Source organism: Tetrao urogallus (assembly GCF_951394365.1).
Source record: "Tetrao urogallus genome assembly, chromosome: 2".
Classification (NCBI taxonomy): Eukaryota; Metazoa; Chordata; class Aves; order Galliformes; family Phasianidae; genus Tetrao; species Tetrao urogallus.
The window spans coordinates 28,918,924-28,943,309 of record NC_136814.1 but is presented as its reverse complement, the minus strand read 5'-3'; the positions used below and the strand labels follow the sequence as shown (position 1 = coordinate 28,943,309).

Here is a 24,386-nt window from a genome sequence, read left to right as displayed (position 1 = left end):
TCATGCTCTGACCTGATGAGCATGATCTTCTACCTCACATCCTTACCAGTATAGAATGTATGGTTGGCTATACCTGGTTGGCTGCCTTAAGGCCTCATGAGAACTTCTGTATAATCTATGATATTTGTTTTAATCTTTATGGTAGTAGTACTCTGAGTTACAATGGCATTTTCAACATTTTTATCTGTTACTCTGTATATTTATATAGGTTATGCACATATTCTAACATCCTTGTGTAACTGAACAAGCTATTTTAAAGAATAAAATCAAACACAAAGACTTCAGGTATAGGTGTAATGATGGTGATAGTGCCTTAAAGATAGTTGTTCAGTCTGTGTGTAGAATGAGAATACTGAATGATGCATTTAATTTTCTGTATATTCAAGAGTGTTAAGATCTACTGAGTGGGACTGATGGCAGCTAGCAAATGCTAGTGGATAAATATGCCTCCCTGTACGAAGAAAGGGAGAGGATATTTACGTAATTCTTTGTAACCCTGAATTGGCTTGGGATTCACAAACCAAACCTTTCTTGGGCTTTTCAGATAGTGAAATAGACAGGGGAAGAAAACAGCAGAGTTTCTTTTTCATAACAGCTTAGCAGTCAGTCATGAATATACCTTGCTTTGTCCATTTTAGAAATTCTCACCTGGGAACAATTACTCTACTAGTATTCTAGCCAGCTTAGGTTACTCACAGAATTAAGAGGAAAGTCTGTCTTTTTTATACTGTGGTGAAGAAGTCTTGATGTGCTCAACACTCTAGGAACTTTTAATATATTGTATAAGACTTCATAAGTCACTACATGCAAAGGGCTCAGTCTGTATGAATTTTAGGGTGCAGCCTTGTCTGATACTGCTTACCCTTTCAACAGCATGCTTTTAATGATGAAGATCTGATTTTTGTATTAATTTAAATCAAAATCAAACTTATTAAGTAAGACATAGAAATACTGTAGAAATTAAACACTTCCACTGAAGAAATACTACCCAACACCCTCCATCCTACATTTTATCTGAACTTGTGTGTGTTTAGGGTATCATGTATGGTGGGGCATTCTGTATATAGTTCATGATTTATATACACACGCTATTTTTTCCTTTTTTGACTTTTTTTCCTTTTTTGAAATCTTCCTTCTGAAGATTTCAGAATGGAGAATGTGCAAGAAGATAATAATGAAAATTCCAACACTGGAGAAGATTCTGGGTCCAGTCAAGTGGCAGCGGATAATACTGGGCAAAATCTCACTACAGAGGATTCTGTGTCTGGCCCTGTTGCACCAGGGGATGCTGAAGACAAATCTATTCACCATGCTCAACAAGTAGTAAACTCTTCTCCTTCCCAGGAATCTTTTATTCCTGTAACCAGAAGGCTGTCTAGGTTTTACCGGAGCTCTGCTGGAGTTCTGTCCATGCAAGAAATTTTAAAAGAAAAACAGGTTTAGTATTCAATATTAGGTCTTGACATAGATTTCTGGTTCTTTCTCAGATAATTAAATTCAGTTTAAATGAACTGTTTCTCTTTTCCTTTTATGTTTCCATGTCTTTCATTTCCTTTTTTTTTTTTTTTTTTTTTTTTTTACTTTTTCATTTCCTTTCTTCCTCTCTTTCTTTTTAATTATATTTGGTTTTCTTATTTCAGATAGAAAGTGTATCTGTTTGTAATGGTTTCAATATTTTAAGATTTTATCTTAAAGTTGTAGTAGAAGGTGGCCAAAGATATTAATTGAATAATTTACACTGAAGCAAAGCTGTACCCAGCTTGATTCCTGAAAATATTTATTTTCTGTAGATGTTTTAGCTTGATATTATTACTGATATAGGCTGGCTTAGGAATAGATTATATATAAATATAAATTATGTAAGTTAATATAAATATATTAAGGAACATTAATTAATTTAATAATTCAAAATATTTTTGTGAAAAAGCAAACTATTTAATATGGCACACGAATATGTTAAGATCTACTGTAATATATTTAACATTTGATTCCCCTTGCCATATCCTCTGTTTGCATTACGTTTTTTAATAATTCATAGTAATTTGCTCTTTGGTGAAAGTACACATACTTTTAAAGAATAAAACAGTTATGGATCTATAATACAAGACATTCAACCTTAGTTGTAAGTGAAGTAGCAGGATACAGTTATGATCAATTTGTGTATTTTCTGTTTGAAAGATGTTTAATGTTGTAGGCTCGATACAGAGAAGCAAGAGAAAACCGAAGAACAAAAATTGATGCTTCATATAAATACATATTTGAAGTTCTCAGCATCAGGCTAGGTTTAGACTTAACAACTGTGGAAGAATTGATTTTGGATGTCCCTTCGGTGAGTATGTTCTGTGACTCTGTTGAATTTCAATTATTAGTCAAAATATGCAGCAGGTTACCCACTGTTAATCATCATTTAGATCACTTCTACCAGAAAATGTGATAAATAAGGCATGCAGTTCATCTGGAACGATATCTGACTAAATAATTCAGCTTAGCTTCCTGGAAGATTTTCAAGTTTCCCTTGGTTTTGATAGCAACTATTTCTTATTTCAAGTAGAGCTTAATTATTGCTATTATTTTGACCTAGTGGATTCTTGTCATATCCACCAAGTTTCATTCTTTTCAGCCTAGAATTATAATATTCTAAAAATAATTGTTTTTGTTTGTAAGGCAAGTCCTGATTGAAATGTCAAAGATAGTGCAAAAATAAGCGAAACTTCACAGAAATGTTTGTAAGAAAAAAAAAGTTCTTTTAGGAAAAAGGGAGAAGATGATCCGTTTCACCAATGTTGTTACATTTGGAAAGGCCTGCTATATAATTTCCAGTTTTGAGCTCCTCAGTTATTTATAAATGTGTGAAGGTGTTCCACAGTGCTTGAACAAACACGAGCATTCGGCTTAACTGTTCTTTTAGTGTCAAAACTGAGCATCTATATTTGTAAAATACAGCCCTTGCCATCTCTGACTGCGTGATGTTTTTGTTGGTTAGAGATTAGACTTAGCCTTCAAAATTTAACCAGGCGTTATCAACTTTGATTAGATACGTCAACTTCAGTTCTCTGATACAAGCTGAATATATACTCACATTCAAAATTATTGTTCATTGTTTCTTTATTGATATTTACACATCATAAAATAGGTATAATCTTTTTTATTGTTATGCTTACATAATATCGAGGTGCTTTAAGCTTTGTCAGCTGATGTTTTGTTGCTTTGCTGTTGATAAGTGGAATATAGTCTTAGATCATCCTGACTTCATGTCAAATTGCTGTTCTGCACTGTTTGATTAACTCAGACACATAAGAATCTTTGGGATGGTGTGTGTTGCTTTCTTGTTTGTTTTTTTTTTCTTATTTATCACCATTTCAAAACTTTTATGGTTAGAAATTGTCCTTTTTTAGTTCATACACAGTTTAGGCCTCAGGGGCATTGTTGACATTGTCTTTTAACAATTCTCAGTTAGGAAATTCCCATATACATGTAATGTCTCTGACATTCATAAGTTTTATACTTACAACAGTAGCCTCTATGCTGTATTCACATAGCAAGTGTTTGTACCACACGTGCTTGAAACACGCTGCATTTGCAGAAGCCGTAGGCACAGGGTTAGCTCACTTCTTACCTTATTTATAAAATCATTCAAGACCATGATATATAATTTCTCCTTTTTCTTTTTCCGAATCTGACCTTCCAGCACTTTATCCATTTATTTTATATGTACTATATAGTACTAATTGAGGGGGGATTTTTTTATTATTTTTTTTATTTTTATTTTTTGCTGTTATAGCACTCATCCCCTATTACCTATAAAAAAAATAGAAGTGCAGTGTGCACTTCTAGATCTGGCTTGCTTATACTTCTTTTATTTTTGCACAGCTTTGTCTTCTCAAAGGAGCAGGTTCAAATTACATCCACCTTGTGGACAATCATTTCCCCACCTCTCTTCTAATTCAAGTTATATTTATGCTTATTTTCTGGGGAAAAAAACCCACAAAGTTGCTTATATGAGAGATAACATATCTAGAGTTTTATGCTTTGTGTTTGAATAGGTGATGCTTCTCCAGACACGTTTGCTAGCTAAATTTCTTACTCTGTTTTTAACGGGAAGGAGTTCACTACCTAAGTAGAGAGCCGTTTAGTCAAATAGTTTGAACGCTCTTGCTGAGTCGATCATTCTTACAGGTAACTATAGAGACTGTGAAAGAAGGTAGATTTTGAACAGATCAGTACAAAGAAGGCTTATGCCATACTCTGAAACCTTCTGATCTCCTCTAGGCCTTCTTTCAGTGCTTTACAGAGCTTTTCAGCTATGTTCATTTCTTTTTCTAACTCATACAGTATGGTTTTATCAGGAAATATCAGTTGCCGAATGTGTTATGTTACTCCTTTTTTTTTTTTTTTTACCACTGAATCTTACCTTCAGGAGTAGAGTTGCTATAGCAGGACATGTCAGATCATGAAAGTTTGCCTTGTGTACTTCTAAGTCTCTTCATGACCGTTTGCTTAGAACCTTGCAGATCTGTGAGGGTAATAGAATATTATCTAGTTTCTCTGCACCACTGGTAAAAACCATGAATGTATGATATACAGATATCAGAGCTAAGTCATCTGGGTGAGTGAGATAAGTAATTCAAGGCAGTATTTCAACAATCTGCTGTTTTGTGACTTCTCATAACATTTGAGTATGAATAGCACACGCCATCAAAACTTGAGGCAGTACCGTGGACAAATGATGTTGCGTATGTTACAGCCAAGTAGAAAATAATGATTTGAGTAACAAGTACTTGCATTTTTTTAATTTGTTTCAATTTAACAGTTTGAAGAGTTTGATTCATTTTTTGCCAAGGGAGGAAGTAAAGCATTGAAAATTTTCTATCAAGAAGGAGATGTACCAGGAATAGGTAACTTTTTAACATTAATACAGGCAGATGTAATAATATCATCTACTGTTAAATTTACTGTTAGCCAGAATAAAAACTGGTTTTCATTTCAGAGGATGAATCTTATATCAATAGATTATCACACGGCAGGGTTAATAGTGAAAGTAATGCAATAATGAGCCTGCAAAATGAGGAAAAAATAAAATCCAGTTTACCAGAATAAATGTAATTCATTTTCTTTGTGTGCCTACATATATTTTTGAAAACAACCTTAAAGCTATCCCTATAATACTTCCTTACTTTTTCCCACCATTTACCTGTTTTCCATACCCTGCTTTTTCTACTTTTCCTTCTTCCTGCCTCACGCCTAATTCCTTACTAATTCTTTACTTGTTTCCCTATTGTTTTCTTGAGTATAATATCTTTGATAAGGTGAATGAGAATCAGCATATAGTATATCTTAGTCACCACCAAATGGAAAGATGATGGACCAGAGCAAATTCCCTCTTCAATGCAGCACAATACACTGAAATTGCTTTGTAAGACGTACATTCTGTAAGTTTAGCCATGGATTACTCCTTTTTTTTTTTTCTTACCTTACATAAGAAGATGAAGATAAGTGTTGATTTCTGTGTTGAATTCTATTTCACTGTATTTCAAGCATTTTGTAATAAATCACTTTAAAAAATAAATAGTGACATCTATGAAATTCTTTTCAGAATGTGGTCGGACAATTCCAGGAGTTACAAAAGGAAGTAAAATGATGCGATTTTATGTGAACACACCGGGCAAATTAGTAGGACTATGCTTGTTTTTCGTTCGTCTTAAGAATGACAGCCATATAAAGGCCAAAAGTATACATGAGGTATTCTCTCACACAGTTTTAAAAACAAAGAACTTAAAAAGCAGATAGTTTTGTTTTGTTATTTGTTTCACTATTGTTATGTTAATAAATTTACTGTAACTCCATATTTTTGAATGTTAAGTTGTATTGCACTGTGCTCTCATCTTTGGGGAGACAACGAAGCGCTATATTACTTCAGTAAGTACTTAGGATATCTGGTGAATTCTGTCTTGCAGGGCAGTTGTTAAGGAAGCAGTCAGCATTTAGATTAGTTTATCATTCTCTCAATTTTTTTTTATTTTTTTTTATTTTTTTTTTTTCTTTCTGAAGAAGGTAAAGCCGCTAAGTACATTTTGGGTCTGACAAAACCCTAAGAATAGAAGGACTCACATTTGCCTAGAAGGCTTCATACATAGCAAATTTCAGCAGAGAAAGTTTATTTGCATCTCTCTATCTTTTGTGTCTTTGAATGTGTGAAATGCACGTTTATCCTAAGGAAGTTATGTAGCGTGAGATTTTCTGCTGTACAACTATATGAGACAAGTTATTAGATTTGTGTGGAGTTGATTCTCATCAATGATCAACTCACTTCTCCTTATGTTAAAATTTTCATATACAAAATCAGAGTGCTTTTATTGAAAAAAAAAAAAAAAAAAAAAAAAGCTGATTTTGCAATACTGTTTCCATTCTAAGTTACTACATCACTAACAATTATTCTGTTACAATGCAGGATATATTCTTTTGTGTTTTGGATGCCACTGAAGGGCTCTTACGTGGTGTTAGGAACATGTTAGAAAACATTTTTATCCCAGCTATCCTTGCAACAAACAACTGGGGTGTTTTAAGTCAGAACAAACAGGATACAAAAGACAAACAGAATTTTGTGGAAAGTATTAGGAGATACCTTTCATTTCTACAAGGTAAGCTTTGCATTTAGAAAGGAATCAAATTAGAGGAATTATATTTAAGAATTTTATTTTAAGTACAGTAGGGTACAGGTAAGCAATGTACCTAAGTCTTCAAGGAAAAATGAAATTATCAAAAGCTTGCCTGATAAACGTATGGAGAGATTATTGATTGAGAAAATTATCTAGTGATAGATTACTTCTAAGAAGGAATACACGGGATTTAAAAGAATTTTCTGTTTTATGTAACTTCAATAAAATGCCTATTATATCGAAACATTACATTTTACAGATATGTATTCCCAAATGTAAATTGCTTACACTGGTAGAAACAAATTTTCAAGTCTTAACTGGTTCTGTATTGTAATTGCTTTCTTTCCTTCTTTCTTGGTTTCATTTTTTTTTTTAATTTGTTATTATTCAGGGGCTATAATAAGTATTGAAGGAACTGTTGAGTTGAAAAAAATAGATCACATCAATTTTTCTAAACTCCAGTCCTTTGAGGAAGTAGCAGCAGCAGCAGATAATCCTGATATGATTCACCAGTTAGAAGAAGCACTTATGATCTGGCATAGACAAATTGAAAGAGTAAGTTGTTTTAACACATCTATCCAATATGAATGTTGTTAGATACTTATAAATGATATATGAGACTTGCCTGAAGTTATTCTAAGGTTACATCTAGATTTGTGTCTGAGTATACCTGCCATTTGCTTCTGCACACACACACATGCTCATGGTTATGAATTATGTGCTATGTTTCTGCTAATCATCAAGTTATAAGAGAGGTAACATTGTTAGAAAGATGTTTGACTTGGCCAAGTATCTCATCACCAGAATAAAAATGTTAGTGAAATGTAGAAATATCTGGCTATATGAATATGTACATGCAGGTGAATGCATTTATGCATTTACATCTGGTTTACTGCACTTATTAAATAACTGTTCCATTTTTACCATTTTTTCCCTCCAAAAGTGAGTGTATTTCAGATTCTTATTAAATAAAAAACATGCTGAGATCCACCCAGTTTTAACAACAGGTGAACATGCACATTGATTGCCTTGACTTCAGTATAAGAATACCATTAATCACAATTCTGAATTAGGATTCTTTTCCGAATCAGAACCATTTTCAAATGTCAATAAAAACAAGCTTGTTCCTTTTAAGTTAGTATCCTTAGAACATTTCATCTTCATAACAATTTGTCTATTCTCTAAAAGAGCCTTTTCTTTTCTTTTTCCAATTTGATTGCAGGTTCTGATTGAGAGTCAGCAGATGAGGAAGGAAGCTGATAATTCTGGTCCATTGACTGAATTAGAGCACTGGAAATGTATGTCTGCTAAATTTAATTCCATTATTGAGCAGATCAAAGGATCGGACTGCAGAACTGTCATTAATATTCTGAATATTGGACATTCTAACCTACTAAAGGTAATTTTTTTTTCTTTTTTAGTAGACAAAACTTGCAATATTTATTTCTATATGTATTTGAGAGATTTTTTTTCTGAAGAGAATTAGAAGGGGAAAATTTAGATATGTTGCTGATGTGCTTGATGTAGTGAGAGAAGAAATTATAGATACTGGCCAATCCCCCCCCTCCCCCCCCCAAAAAAAAATTAAAAAAAAACCCTAATTGTAATCAACATGCATTACTTGTTTTGATGGTGATTTTAATAAACAATTTTCTAAGGTTTGTTTCAAAGCACATCAGTGCAAGTTAAAAGAAATAGTTCATTATCTATGAAGTCTTTTCACAGTAAAGTTTTCTGTCTAGACGTGGCAAGAGCTAGATGCCAGAATCACAGATGCTGCAAATGAATCGAAGGATAACGTGAAATATTTGTGCACGCTTGAAAAAGTTTGTCAGCCTCTTTATGACTATGAGATTGTAAGTATACCTTTCATTATTCGCTAAGCAAAGTTCAGTTATTTAAAATGTCCATTAAAAAATTCCAGTGTAAAAGGAATCTTCTTTGTATTTGTTTACATATATTGATTTTTATTTTTTTTGAGACATCTGTCTAGCTGAACTGATAACTAAAGTAAAACATTATTTTATTAGAAGTATGTTTATAAATATGTTTTATCAATAAACAAGTACATGTGATTGCCTAGTTAGTCCTCTGCCGATACTATTTTAAAATGAGCCAAAAATACTGATTTACAGTGCAAGGATCTCAAAAGACATAGTTCACTGAAAATTCCATATGCCAATTAATATTACACAAATGTAACCAAAATGCCAGAATTTCAGCTATATAAAAAATAATGGAAACCTCATGAGGCCCTAAATGCTTCTTGCACGGTAAAATAATATTTTGATGCTGAAAATTTTGTTAGCTGCTTCTTCTGCAGAAATTTCAGCTAGGCAGTACTTAAATGTTAGATTGTTTGTGTTGTGCTAATTAAGAAAAAGATATTAAGTTTAATTTTTACCATTAATTATTATAACAAGTACATGTTTGTAAGGGCTGTTGCAGGATAAGATGGAAGGAAGAAATAGCCAAGGGAAGAGCTGTTTCTTCCGTTCTTTTTTTTTTTTTTGAGTCCTCTCTGTTTTGATCCTACATGCTTCCTGTCCTCCACCAGAAAGTGTTGCATATTTTTCTTAACTTCTGGCAATTCAGTATCCTAATTGGAGTTTAAACTGAAGGGAAACAAAAACAAACAGCAACCCCACCAAACAAACACAAAAACAAAGCAACGGAAGTGTAGAATGGCAGGAAAGAGGACTAAGCAGCTTATCTTCCTCAGTGCTTCAGTCTATCGCTAGAGGGTGCCGGGTACCAGGGAATAAAAAACATAGTCACGCGTCTATCAGACTTGTTTCGTAGGAGTTACTAAGATATTCTAACATAAATACATTTGTGGGTAGGACCCATTAAAGAACTTATTAGTTTAGTAACATGAGAGAATTAGCTTCGTTCTTTATTTAATCAGGAACACTTTGCATAAATCTGAACTTCTGTTCTTTCCCTACTAAGGGGAGAGCTTAGTGAGGAGCTTAGTGCTGCTTAGCTGGTTGCTGGATTAAATCACAACAGTTGAATGCTACTTTTAAACTGCTTGTTTGGGTAATTTTTTTCAGTGTCACTACAATACTGAATTTCATACCTCCATGAAGGAAGTGCAAATAATTTGCTGCTAGCTGTGACTCATGAGTACAGAATGTTATAGACGTCAAATAAATAAATATTTTTCTCATTAAGTAGGTAGTATTCCTCCAGTGATCATATATGTTTTGCATGCTTCCCATGCTTAGGGTTAAGTAATGTTTTTCTAGCAGAACCCCTTTACTAGTGAGTAGTTGACAAATGAGAAAGTCCTATCCTGTAACCTTCCCATGTCGTATGTGATATGACTTGTGTCACATGTGTAAGAGCAACCTGGGCCTATTTGATATTTGCTAAGTAACTACTATTTTTCAGCAGTGTCTGGATGTTATTTATGAATAATCTTCTCTTTTGCCTTTTTTTTTTTTGGTGTGTTTCTTTGAACAAAGTATTTTGGAAGTGGTTCAGTGACTGAACAGCAGTAATGTGGTCACTTAGTTTTAATGGTATGAGCGTTGATTTTTATGAAATGTGTATAGGATTTCGATCTTTTATATGACTAACATTCATTAATAAAATTAATGCTGTGACAGTTTTGACTTCTGTGGAATCTCTGAATGAAACATTTTATGCAATGGTTATTTTTACAATGTAAGTGCGTAGAATACATTTAACAGCTGTACTTGAAGAAAAACAAAAACATTAATCATGAACAACCACTGTCAGCTGCCAGAAGAATATTTTCTTTTGTGCCAAAAAATGCAACCTGTACTTCTGGATTCAGTGTTCAGTTATGGGGATCAAAATAACATTAAAAATACTCATACGAATCTCTTTATCTGACCAAATAATCTGAGAGTTTTATTGTGTATTAGTTGAGATTCCTCTGACAACGTGTTGAGCGCGATTAGATTTTTTGACAGGAAACTTTTTTGTATGATTCAATGACATTTTAAAGATTGCTCAATGTGATTTAGGCAAAAAATTAATTTAGATATTGTCAATATAAGAAAAATAGATTTGCTAGCAATAGAAAATAAAGTTTTTCTCAAAACTCTGCTTTAAGATGTCAATGAGAAATGGAATACCAAACTTGATAAATGCTATCCGAATGATTCACAGTGTTTCAAGATATTACAATACATCTGAAAGAATGACATCTTTGTTTATAAAGGTAAATATATTAAGCTTAATAATACTCAATGTAAAAACCATGAGGTTTTTTTCCTGAAAAATATGAGATATCTAATTTTGTTTAAATCAGAAGGACAGTTGTTAAAAATTGGTGACAAATAGTGGGTGTATGTAAGGGAAAGGAAAGGAAGCCTTTTGATCAAGAGCAGTTTGAATTCAGAGTAGAAACATCTTTTGGAATGAACTTTATTACCCTTGGTTCAGCAAAACTGAATTTTTCCTCTTAATAATTGTCAGGATCTGAATTAATCTCATCTGTTACTTGCTAAATGAAAATGAGAAGTTAATGCTTCATCTGTGATGTTATATCACTGCTTAAAGTTCTTAGAGGGTTAAATCTATAGATCTTACATTTTCACCTTGAGATGACTGTTTTTACAATGTTAAACTGTTGTAGCTGTTTTCCAATCCATTGCTTAATTGGACAGTGCTGATAAAGATATGTGAATATGAGTTGTAAGGTATGAATTAGGTAGGAGACAAAAGTTAATTTCTGTGGGAATGAACTGCAGGATGAGAAGAAAGTATTTGCTTTTGCAGGCGGTAAATTCATTCTCTCCCTTGGGGAGACATGATTGTGTCTCTCAGCATATCAGATGTCACCTAATTTCCAAGTTCACTGTGAATTTGCTGTCACTAAGAGCTTTGAAAACAGCTGAAAACATCTGGGCAATTCTCATAACTCAGCTGAGCATTCATCTAGCTATTTTATTTGTGTACTTCTCGAAGAACTTGGAATGCTAGTGAGATTTGAATGCTCTCCTCATGTCTGTAATTGGTAAGACCCCTTTGGCCCTCTGGCAGCCTATTTCTTTGGTTGCCAGCAAGTATGAATTTTCTGTTAGCTATTGCTTCCAGTAAGCATATAGGAGACATTGATAGTACACCTCAATACATAACTTTCTTTCTTTAAAAAACAAAAACAACCCAGGATATAATATAGACTTTTCAATTTATTTGAACTAGAAGATTAAGATTAGCCTTTTCTGAGGCTATCTTTGTCTATTACTTGAGCTGTTTTCTATGCTTCAATTGTTAAGTATGGATTATGGAACAACATTTATATTTGGCTGGTCAATAATTGGTTTTTAGATTTTTGTGTACTGACACTTGTTAGGGTCTATTAATGATCTAAGGGATTGAATGTTTCACTGCAGAGGCTGGTTTACAGCCAAACTGGTTACGTGAAGCTATGAAACAGCAAGGAGAAATTCTATTGCAATCTAAACTTTTTTCATCAAAGCTCGAGTGTTCATCTCTTACTGAATGCTTCCATTTAAAGATCATCAGAGGGGATACTGGAGATCCTGCTTATAGCCTTAGATCTTATTGTGTAGGTGAAGAATAATTAGGATGAAAATTACTTTGTTATTGAATTGTCTTTATTCATGTGTTTAGTGACATTCTGGTTTTATGCATATATATTGCTATTCTTATGAATTCCATGTACATAACTTGAGTATGCTTCTGGGGACGTTTTAAGACATTCTATAAAGTGTTTTTCTTTTATGCTGCATATATTATTTTGCTATTATTATTCCCACAAGTAAAATTCATTCAAACTCCGATAGTATTAATACATGCAAGTAGGAATTTTTACAGATGCTGTGAAAAAGACAAATTTTCTTCTGAGCTTCAAACCCTATTGTTTCATTTGTCTACAATAGGTTACAAATCAAATGGTTGCGACATGTAGAGCATACATTACTGATGGCGGCTTGTCTCATGTATGGGATCAAGAGACACCAATAGTTATTGAAAAAATTAAGGTTTGTATTTTGGTATGTCTGTTATTTTTCTATTAAACCTATTGATTACCTACTGCTGTGCACGAGGAAATTCATATCAATATGTATCAAGTACTTTACCCCTCTGCTAATTTATTTCATGCTGCTTTGATTGTCTTCTCATTTCATATCCCACTAGCATTTGTTGAAATTAGAATGGCTTCATTTTCATCAGCTTTTTCCATCACTGACCTTGGAATTGGCATCTTCACCGTATCTGTGAACAAAAATCTTATGATCCTGCGTAATCCATGTTCTTCCCCGCTGTCAATCTCTGATATGGTGCCGTCTTCCTCTGCAATAGGAAACTGCATTTGAATAGGCTTCCCTCTTTAAATAGGCTTCACTCCTTCCAATTCCAGACTTCCTTGGCCGTGAAGGTTCAATGGTAATAGAGTTTTCGTCTTCCTCAGGTGATGGTGGCATAGTTTGCTTTTACTTCTCATTATTCTTCTCCATTACTAATTGGCAATAAATTAATGTTACTGTCCTCTAAACCATCCTTTATTTTTCACATCACCTAAAGCTTTCCTGTTCTATTTTTGATGGCTCATTTCCTATTGTGTCTTTCACTGGACTGTACGGTATGATTATATACTGCAGATACCTGCTAGGAATACTAAAACAAAACAGTTGTACGTAAGCCATTACTGCATGGTGACTGAAACTAGACTCAGTGATAATTAACTACTTGGGAATAACAGTGGATTTTGATTCTCTTATTTGTTACATATGAGCGTAGCTTAAAGAATGATATTTATTTCTTCCCTTTTTAGGACTGCATTTTCCTACTGAAAGAGTATCAGAGATGCTTTCAGGAAACAAAACAAGAAATTTTGGAAAATTTAGGAGAAAAATCATTTGAAGTATCTGAAATGTACATTTTTGGGAAATCTGAAGCATTTTGTAGGAGATTAGAAAAAGTGAGTAAATTATTTGTTTTTATTGTCAGTATAGAAGTAGGGCTCCTCCAGAGAGCAGTTGACAAAGCAAACCTAACTTTACATGCTCTTAATAGAAGTGTGGAAGAGATTTTAACTTTTCTTTTGAGAGAAGTTTGACACTTCCATAAAGTAAGCTAAATATTTTAGAAAATTACCTTGCAGTGTTCTACTGAATTTGTCAATTTTTCTGTGTTAACTAGGTGGATTATCTCCATTAATCTAGATGTACATTGCTATTTTTGGAGGTTTAGAGTAATATGAAGAATATCAAACTTTTATTATGTGAATGGTGACCTAAGTCATTAAAAACTCCTGTTAATGCTGAGCACAGTTCTTCAAATGATTCTGTTGTTTGCTGTAATCTTAACATTTATTTTGCTAACCTAATAAAAGGACTTTATAATCTGTGGGGTTTGCATGGAACAGATAATAGGTGTTTCTAGATGCAGAATACAATTAATAAAGTAATAAGAGAGTAGTGAAGTAAGGAAGGCAGGAATTATGTGCTTCGTTGTTGTTTTTTCTTATCATGCAGTATGCATATTGCAGTCTATATAGTGTTCTTCTGTACAGTGAAACCTCTTCATATCATCACTCTGTATACATCATGTTTATAATCTATATGACTCTATTTAACTAATAGTCAAACATGGGGGGAAAAAAACACCTCCAAAAAACCTTTCCCAACAAGCAAAACAAATATGGATTTGTGTTACTTTGAGTTATGGTGATAACTGATGTTGAAAATGGAGTTAACTATGCTCTGTTGAAGATATTTTCTTAGAAGCTCAGAAGCCAAGCATTTCTGAATGCATTAGTTAATTTGAGAGGACTAGTTATCATTTAGATTATTTCCCTCAGGTTTTAGTTAATAGAGGAAGTAAACAAAGTACTTTTATGAGCATGATTATAACCTTTATATTTCAGATTACAGAGATGATAAATGTAGTGCAAACCTTTCGTGCACTGAGTATGTCTACCATTGAAGGTATAGATATTATGGCAATAAAATTCAAAAATATCTACCAAAGTGTTCAAAAGAAACAATACGACATCCTTGATCCAAGAAAAACGGAATTTGATGTGGATTTTGTGGACTTCATGGCAAAAATTGAAGGTTTAGAGGTAAATAGTATTGCAATTTATAACTTAATTGGTGGAGGATTTCATCACTACTGTCTGAATAGTACTACATTAAGTCATTATCAGACATCAAAATATTACAGTTTGACTAGAAAAGCTTTACTAAATTATATGTCTCTTAGGTACAAATACAAACATTTATGCGAACTTGTTTTGGAAGAATTTTGTCTTCACAACATGCACTCCGGTTACTTCAAAGGTATTGGCAAATATGGTTTAAAATATTTTAAAGCAACATGAAATTACTGATTAGCTCAATTTGAATTGCGTGATAAATTTTGTAGCAAAGGATCTAATAATTTTTTTTCATTATTGCTATTATAAATCATTTATTTACGAGAAAGTTGTATTTTAGCTTTCTAATACGAATCAATATATACTTCTGTTTCTTCATTTCATTACAATGTCTTTTGCATGTACAAGTTAATAAAACAAAACAAAGAAAAATGTATGTAGGTAAGTAAAACTAGAGTAGAACTTTTCATGTTGCTCGAACTTGCCCAGGACAACAGCCAAAAAATTACACTGGCTGAGAAACAATTCCTAGATCTGCGCTTCTTTCATTTTACTTAATATTTATGTATCTCAAAATAGAAAGAAGAAAGAAGAAGAAAATGTTGTTTTATAAATATAATTTTAGAAACTTGTTTTTAATTCAGATTTCAGAATCTGAGAATGCCATGCCTTCAAGAAGAAGTAATATATACAGTTGCTTGTATTCTTCAACATTATGTAGCAGAACTTGAAGTTATTAAAAAGGTACTTTATTTCTTTGCAGTAAATTTCAAATATTTTAAAATAAGAACAAATACTTTACTATGCATAATTTGTATTTATTCTGTCTATTTCAACAACTGACTTTCAGTGCTTAACTAACAAGGCTTTTTTTCTATTACAGAAGAGAGGCCTGAGTACATAGGAAAATATGACAGATACATTGCTCTTCCTAGCAAATGTATCATAACACAAATTCAAATTTTGAAGCAAAACCTTTGCTTTTACTACTTCTAGTAAATAAAAAATTATATATGTACTGACAAATGTACATCTGAAGATACCTTTTATTTTGTTATTTTATGAGTCCTCTTAAGTTAATTCTCGTTTATCTATGTGTATTTTCCGATGCTGTGATAGTGTAACTAGTTAAAAAATGTGGGTAAATCATATTTTTGTAATTTTGCATTTGCTTACGTAATATACAATTACTACAGAGAAAATGCGAGTTCACTTCTGGAGACTGTTCACATCATTTGATTTAAACATTTGAAGGAGAATTCCTTTATCATCATTTTATATGTCTGCAAAGGCAACATTTGTATCTGAACTCGATGTCCATATTCCCTTTCTACTCATGTATCATGTTATAAGCCAGTTAATTTTTCTCTGCATGCTACCATGTCACTTCATACATATTTAATTTGTTTGTAAGAAGATGACTGCGGTAGTGGAGGAAGAGCAGTTTAAGATTTCAAAAGGTTTTTTGTGTTTTTTTTTGTTTTCTTTTTAATTCATTTATCTAACAATATTGCAGATTTACCAAATTCATAAAGATGACCCCCCTCTTGCACGAAACATGCCACCTGTTGCAGGAAAGATACTGTGGGTGAGACAGCTCTTCAGGAGGATAAATGAGCCAATCAACTATTTCCATGTAAGTTGATGTGAAGAATAATCAAATGTTATTATTAGCAGTGACCTTACTTCAATAGAGGGACCGTACAGTTTCTGGCTATGATGTAGAAACTTCTCATATGCTGGATAACCTGTATATTTGTATGTGAATTGCTGTTAAAAATATATTCTCCACAAAGACTACTGCTGTGAATCCAAGCTGTAGTGTTTGACTTGTGTCCCAGCTAGCACACCAAGCGGGAAATATGCGCTGTTTTGTTGATGCAATTTTATTCACCCAAAGTTGTATTACACCATTTCAGCCACTGCTGTTTTTCTGCTTCTGTTTATAATGGCAGTCTGAGGCCCATAAAGTTGGCATACATTTTGTACTTTAATTGAATACTCACCTCTTCTGTTCTTCTAGTCATGAGGTCTTCTATGGAGAGTAATGTCTATTTACTAAGCCTAACTAAGTAACTAGGAGTAGCTAGTAGCTTAAGGCATGAGTGTGGTCTGCTGGTCATCCTGGAATCGTCTGGTGTGTGTATTGTGGTACCACTCAAGGAATTTATGAGTATCTTCACAACAACTGCAGCATTGTAACTGGTAATCTGATCACAAGTTCCACTGCAGATAATCTCTGTACTAGTCCGGGAACAAAGGACTCCATTACTTATCTACTCAACTCCCCATTTTCTGTAGAGTTTCACATACAATTGAAGATTCATACTGCCAAAATAATCATTGACGTTTTTAATCCTAGTGGATTTTTTTGTGTCTTCTGTTGGAATAATCAGAATCTTGCTAACATTAAAATCTGTTATATTTTATGAAACTTTCGAAAATTCTCCAACAAAGTTTCTAGGGTCTGCTGTTAAATTCTAAGTGAGGGATTCTTTTTCTTGTTTCCTTCATATAAGAAAAATGATTGCCTAAATATATTCCAAAGAAAAGAAAACTTAAGCATCACATCAGATCAGTAAGGCATTTTAATCAGTAAAAATCACTGATCAATGAAGAGGATTTAAAAAAAAAAAAAGAATTTTTATTTACCATTCAGTTTTAAGTAGAACTGAGCATCCATTTCACTGGAAATTACAGATGTGTAACTTTTACATATATAATTACTATTCATTACTCTACAAGTTCATATTGACTTCACTGTCCTGCAAAATTGAGTCATAAGTACAATTTTTAAGGACTCTGTAATTATAATTTGTAGTAACTTAAATGAGGTATAGTCAGTAGTTAAATTGAGAAAAACTCAAATGGGGTGAATGTCTTTTGATGTGATTTTAATTTGAATGTTCCCTGTTTTAATAGAAAAATTCAAATATCTTGACAAGTCCAGAGGGTAAAGCAGTCGTTCGATTATACAACAGAGTTGCGTATGTCTTGGTGCAATTTGAGGTAGTCTATCACAATGCGTGGATGAAGGAAATTTCAGAATTACAATATCGTAAGTAATTGAAATTGTAATTGGCTTCTTTTAATTGTTATTGAATTCTAAGTAATGCAAATCAATTTATTTTTAAGTCTCATTCACTCTTATTGGATCATTTTTAATTTGCATATTATATGTTGGTCCAATAATGCAAATTAGTATTCCTGACTATTATTTTAATCCAATGGATTGCAGATTTGGTACATTTTTTGACAGATAACTGGAAGAAATGTACTGAAACAAATTTAACGTCCACGTTTTGTTTCTATGTTCATATTGTCTATGTATACCATTTAAGAAATCTTTATATTTCATTTCCACTGTAGTAACTTATATATTTGAGGTATCACAGTCCCTCTCAGGACAAGTTTAGCTTTATGGCTAGGAAAAAAATGTTTTATGATGAAGTAAGTGTTGACGTTTTTAGTATATTTTTGTATGTAAATTGTAGACACTTTGTGGCTTCAAATCTACAAAAAGATCTAAAAGAATAAAGTATTAATTTTGTGTAATCCCTCACTTAACAGATATTTATACTTTTGAGATTTTTGAAATATTATTATCTAAGCACTTGTCTTCTGAATGAACAAATTCCTGTAATATCCTGAGCATCTCCTGAAAATTTTCCATTTCTTTAAAAAATATGTGTTCATAATTTTATAACTCAAACCAAAAAAAAGTATGCCACAAATAATACTGTCTCTGATGCTTGCTTTGTTCATGATGATATAGAGATTATATAGCGAAAACTGAATATGGTGTGTTGTTTGCATATTTTCTTTTCTGAAAGTCATGTAAAGCTACTTTGCAAATAACCACATATATTTAATCACTCTGTAGTAATGTTAGAAATCCGTGTTTGGTAATAAATGAAACTTTTTTTTGTCTTAGAAACTGATATAAAAATGTCTTTACAGCCTTACAAGCCACAGTGCTTGTACGTCATCCTCAAACTGGAAAGTTCCTGGTTAATTTTGATCCCCAGATTCCAGAGATCATTCGAGAGACCAAATGTATGATAAAGTTGGGTTTGGAAGTGCCAGAGCAAGCCAAAAAGATAGCAAAATTAGAAAATAGCCTGAAGTCAAACAAGTTGCATTTAGAGGTAAATTTAAAAATTGTTATTTTTACTTTGGAGAAAAACAAGCATCAGTTTTTCTAAGGTTAATCATTTTGATCCTTATTATCCTTTGGTAAAAGTAAAATTTATTTATCAGGATAGACTAAAATGAATCAGCTCTAGAATTGTACTATTGTAGTTTTTCCTTAGATCATCATTAGTATTTAGGAATATGCAGATTTAGACAATAATTAGCAAATTTTACAAATCTCAAGTATTTGTAAAACAAACAAAAAAACCTCCAAAACCAAACAACAACAAAACTTGTCTGCAGAGACAAATGTGAAAACTGGAAATGAGGTAAATCAATGGAATGTGCAGGTGGACATAGAGGATCTCATTTTAAACACCTGTACTACTGTGTGCTATTTGATATTTGTTGTACCTTGTGGTGCATTAAGTGTATTCTGGTGATGAAACAAACCTATCCAAAATGCGTTTACTCTTTGAAAATCAGTAAAAAGCAGTTCAGCAGAATTGAAGTTTGGAACACTGTGTTTAGAAGATATGATGAGCCACAAAAACATGAAGAATTTTACAGACTATCTGTGAGAGAAGTCAAGTGTCTTCTATCTTTTTCAGTATTTACTACAGTCTTGTCTATAAGTTTGTATTTTGGGGATTAGGTATACCATATTAAATTTTGAGTATGTCTTCTCTCTTCTTTTTTTTTTTTTTTTTTTTTGGTATGTGTGTATATGTATGAGAAAAGACAAGAGCATATTTTGAAAATGAGTTTACGTGTGACTCTAATTATTAAAGCATGTAATACTCGGTTTTGAAAGGGTCTTGCAAGTTGTGATCACTATAGTTTCAAACTGTCTTTAGCTTTAGAGAAAGATCATACTTCGTACAAATAGCCAGTTTTATTACCTTACAGATACAGTGTACATAGCTATGTAATGCCAATATAAAATACTACTTTTTTTTTTTTTTTCTTTTTTTTCCCCAAGAGTAGCCCTACACTGCCTTCCTTGTTGTTTTGGATTTTTTTTTTTTGCTTGTTTTGTTTACTTTTTATTTGATTTTTTTTTTCCTTGATGATTTGATTACATAACAAGTTGTTTACATCACTGAAGAAAGCACTTTAAAATGTTCCTTTTGATACTACCCTTTCCTAATAACTTACAGGGTCTTCTCCAATATTATGAAGATTTATGTCAAGACACACGAACCATTTTTGTAAATCTAATGGCACCAAAAATGCAAAAGGTTGGTATCACTAAATGCACTTCAGGGCACTTCAGAAGAGTTTAGAGTAACGTAATAATAGTTTACAATTTAAAAATATTTAGAGTGATCTGTAAGTCGAATAGTTATGAATTTTGCTAAAACCTTCAAGACCAAAAATTTGCTCTTTGTGTCCCTCAGACAGTAATGCTCAAATAATATGTATTACAGTAGAATAATCTCAATGTCTTTGAGATATAAACCCAATAGAACAAAGGATACAGACTTTATGGGTGTTTTTGTCTACGCAAGTCTGTCTTTGACATGGAGATACATGATCACTTGTTTCAATTTATAGATTTTCATATATTTCATTTAGCTGCAGTACTAAATGGTGTGGTCTTTGGAGATAATTATTAGCTTTGTGAATAGAGTCATTCAGTTCACTGGCATAGAAAAATTGAGTCCGTGGTAAATATGATTATACTGTGGAAGGAATAATATATCTGTGTATGTATTTAAGGGAAAGCTATTGGCAAAAGAGAATGACCACTACTGTACAAACAACAGAAGACAAAAATGTTTTTTGGAGACAGAAGTCTTCACTGCTTACAAAGATGGGAAGAAACAACTAATCCATAACTGAAATGAACAAGTCTAAACTTTCTTCGATGGGCTAAGTTGGTTAATAATAGCATCATCCCCACAATGTGGAGTTAAATACTTAGCGCAAAAGCACTAAAAGTCTATCATTCAAATCCATTTGGGTGATAGAAATAGCTTTATTTGCAGATAGCCGTGTGTCTGTACAAGTTGAATTATGTTTTCAGTCTGTGATCCTGATTAACAAAAAGAAGCATTAGAATGGAATGTGTAGAGTCCCACTTCATAAATGTCAAGCTGAAAGAGCAGGCATGATAGATGACAATTAAAAATAAACCATGAGTGAAACTAACTCCAAATTTCTCAGTAATATAAGCAAAACAAAATTTCTGACACTTCAGAGATGATGAAGATGTCAAAGTTTTAAACTGTGGTGGCTTTATACCATGACATTAATGAGAAGTTTAGAGAGAATAATAAGGAAAAGTTTCAGGAGAGCTCTGTGAAAGAGGCTGAAAAGGTTGATTTCTCAAGGTTTGTACATCGTATAGAACTTCCTTTTCCTCAGAGTTTCATCTCCATAGAGGTTCCAGGATAAAAATAAAGGACCTTCATGTATATCAGTGACAGGAAAAGGAACTGATTTCAGCTGTGTGCTGAATATTTTGGAGGTGACAAGTACAGAAGAAATAGACCATAAGAAACCAAGAATTTAGTAAGAGAAATGATAAGGAAATGTGGTAGTGTTTTTTTTTTTCTTGTTTGTTTGTTTTTGTTTTGTGTTTTAAATATCAAATTGTATATAATAAAAGGTTTGACAACTGGCTCAGCAAGAGTGTGCCCTGCTACCCAAGATGACAAACTGCATTTTGGGATGCATTAAACACATAGCCAGCTGTTCAAAAGAGATAATTTTCCTGCTATATTTAATGTTGGTGTGGCCTCACCTTGAATATTTTGTGAAGTTCTGGGCTCCACGATGTAAAATGATATTAAGGTAATTGAAAATGTTTAGAGGAGGGGAACAAAACTGGTAAAAGCTCTGGAAGGCATGTCTGATGAGATGAGACTGATGATACATATTTTGTTTAGTTTGGAGAAAAGGAGTCTGAAGCACATGGCAGTGGCACAAAGCTGTACCAAAAGAGATTCAGACTGGACATTAGGAAACTTCTGTTTACCAGGAGTGTGGCCGAACTCTGGAATAGCTTCCTAGAGAGGTGGTTCATGACCCATGTCTGTCAGCGTTCAAGAGGCATTTGGACAGTGTGTTCATTAATATGCTATAACTTTTCATTAGCCTAAAGAGGCCAGGTGGTTGGACTAGATGACCTTCCAAGATCCATTCCAGCTGAATTATTCTATATTTTTCTAAAGTTTGGAGTGAAAAATACAAAGTTCTAAATGGCAAGAATAGAAGATGTCTTTAGTGTTGCATTGCCAGGATGCCAGGGGATCTCTGTGGATAAACAAAGAGCTCCTGAACTTATTTTGGTGCAAAAAAAAAAAAAAAAGTTTATAGGGAGTGGAAGCAGGAACTGGAGGACTACAAAGAAGTTGTCTGAGTGAGCAGCCAGAGATCAGGTTAGGAAAGCTAAAACCCTTACAGCATTAAATCTATCCAGGGAAATAAAGGAGAACAAGAAGAAATTATTCTACAGGTGTATCTGTGATCAAAGGAAGGCCAGAAGGAAACTGGTTGCAAGTGCCACAGAGAAAGCTGAGGTACTCAATGACTTCTTTGCCTGTGTCTTCACTGGCAAGGGCTCTAGCCAAGCTACCAAAGTTGTGGAAAGTAAAGGTAAAAATTTGGAAGGTATGCCCACTATAAGTGAAGATCAGGTTTGAGACAATCTAAAGAACTTGAAGATACACCAATCCACAGAAGCCCATGTGATCCTTCCACAGTTTCTGAAGGAACTGGCGGATTAAGCTGTGAAGGTGCTATCCATCATATTTGAAAGGTCATGGTAGTCTTGTGAAGTTCCCCACTGACTGGAAAAGTGGAAACATTAATCCCATTTTCAAGATGGAAAAAAAAAGAAGATCCAGAGAAATACAGATATATATATGTATTTAACTTGTGACAACCACTGAAAGATCCTATCCAGGAGGACAGAAAGAGGAAGATCTTTGCTAGGCATGTAAATTTAACAGCTGTGAACAGAGGCTATGTATGTGCTACCCTTCTCCCATTGAAAATTTGTAAGCTTCTCTACAAAACTTACACAGCTCTTTACCTCATCAGTGATGTTAGTGATTCTAATAATAATAGTATTTGTTTTATATTTCTCATTTTAAAATAACCCATTAAATATGTTTTTATGCTTAGATGGAAGCTGTGCTGAGGCAAGGACTTACTATGTTGACTTGGTCATCAGTGACACTGGGCAGTTTTTTTCAAGAAGCTGATGAAGTTCTGTGTATGTTTAAACAATTTTTGAAAAAGGTATGCTTTTGATCATTACCTGATTGAAATGCTGTTTTAGAGAAATTATTCCAAGTAGATTGCACTTCATATTGCATATTAATGTAGGCTTACCGCTCGAAACATTGTAATTTTATTTGTTTTCAAAGGTATGCTTTGTGGGGTTTTTTTTTGAAAAAAATTCCCTTTATAATTATGGAAGATAATTCACAGTTTTGTTTTGTTTTAAAAAGCAGACTATATTTAGCCACTGTAAATATTCCTTAAATTGCCATAACTTGAGGGGCATTGTTTTGCTTCCTTTTTTTTAATGTGTTTCTTTTGTCTTGAGAACTTTAAAGTTTGCGCTTTTACTTCAGCTATTTTTTAATTGTGTTTTTTGTCTTCCTGTTATGGTTCACTTTCTCAGAGATTTTCTTAATTTTTAAATGGTAGAGAGAGAAAATTTTATTCTCTCTGCAAAATATTGTATTGAAGTATTATCTGTTAGAACTCCCTGGAGGAACAGATTATGTTTAACATATAGATGTATGGCACTAACATGAACTTCTCCTTCTAGGTAAATGATATATGTGAAGTACGGATTGACTTAATATTAAAAGAAATATCAAATACTCTTTTAATTGTCTTACCAGTAGATGGGCCTGTCAAAGTAGAGGATATGTTGACCTCTAATGAGGTATGTGGTGCTTTACATACATGAGCAAGAATTCTTGATTCTGTTAGAAGCAATGCCTTAGTAAATTAATATAAATCCAGAAAATAATTATTTTCCCAGCAGAAATACAAAACATTATTTTGTTGTTGTTGTTGAAATATTTTAAGAGTATTTAGATATTGGATATATAATATCCAATATATATAATTTTGTTGCACATATAATTTTATTTATGAACTGCTTTATATAGGTATTTTTTTGTTGGTGGTGGTTTCTTTTTTTTTTTTTTTTTTTTTTTTTTAAGGAAGATACTTGGACATATATGTGGAGATTTTTAATTTTTACTTTTTTTTTTTCCCAAACTGTTGCTTTTCTGGTTAAAAATACTTTCCAAAAAACATGTTTGAGAATTTGAAAGTTTTCTTGACTTTAAATGAGAATTTTTAACTGAATGCAGGTAAACAAAATCATAAAGATTACTCAAAAGGGTTTATTTGAATTACACCAGATTCAGATTTTGACCTTCCTTCAGTATTCAGTGATTTCTTCCTTTTCTTTATTTAAAACTGCCATCGCATCTTTAAATTTTGGAAAAAAAAAAACA

At 32.8% G+C, this 24,386-nt stretch overlaps 1 protein-coding gene across 1 annotated transcript in view; it reads left to right on the top strand.

Annotated features, from left to right (window-relative positions):
• Positions 1-7,061: 7,061 nt before the first annotated feature.
• The window catches only part of DNAH8 (dynein axonemal heavy chain 8), a gene marked incomplete at its 3' end in the record, with an annotated part of 107,211 nt that continues 89,886 nt past the window's right edge, over positions 7,062-24,386 (top strand). Inside the window, exons 1-15 of the mRNA XM_079550301.1 lie at positions 7,062-7,211; positions 7,879-8,055; positions 8,399-8,512; positions 10,744-10,851; positions 12,539-12,640; positions 13,435-13,581; positions 14,530-14,727; positions 14,868-14,944; positions 15,405-15,504; positions 16,277-16,396; positions 17,683-17,818; positions 18,721-18,908; positions 20,055-20,135; positions 23,029-23,145; positions 23,684-23,803. Of these exons, the coding sequence (XP_079406427.1) occupies positions 7,158-7,211; positions 7,879-8,055; positions 8,399-8,512; positions 10,744-10,851; positions 12,539-12,640; positions 13,435-13,581; positions 14,530-14,727; positions 14,868-14,944; positions 15,405-15,504; positions 16,277-16,396; positions 17,683-17,818; positions 18,721-18,908; positions 20,055-20,135; positions 23,029-23,145; positions 23,684-23,803 (1,839 nt within the window). The 5' untranslated portion in view covers positions 7,062-7,157. The remainder of the gene's footprint in view (positions 7,212-7,878; positions 8,056-8,398; positions 8,513-10,743; positions 10,852-12,538; positions 12,641-13,434; positions 13,582-14,529; positions 14,728-14,867; positions 14,945-15,404; positions 15,505-16,276; positions 16,397-17,682; positions 17,819-18,720; positions 18,909-20,054; positions 20,136-23,028; positions 23,146-23,683; positions 23,804-24,386) is intronic.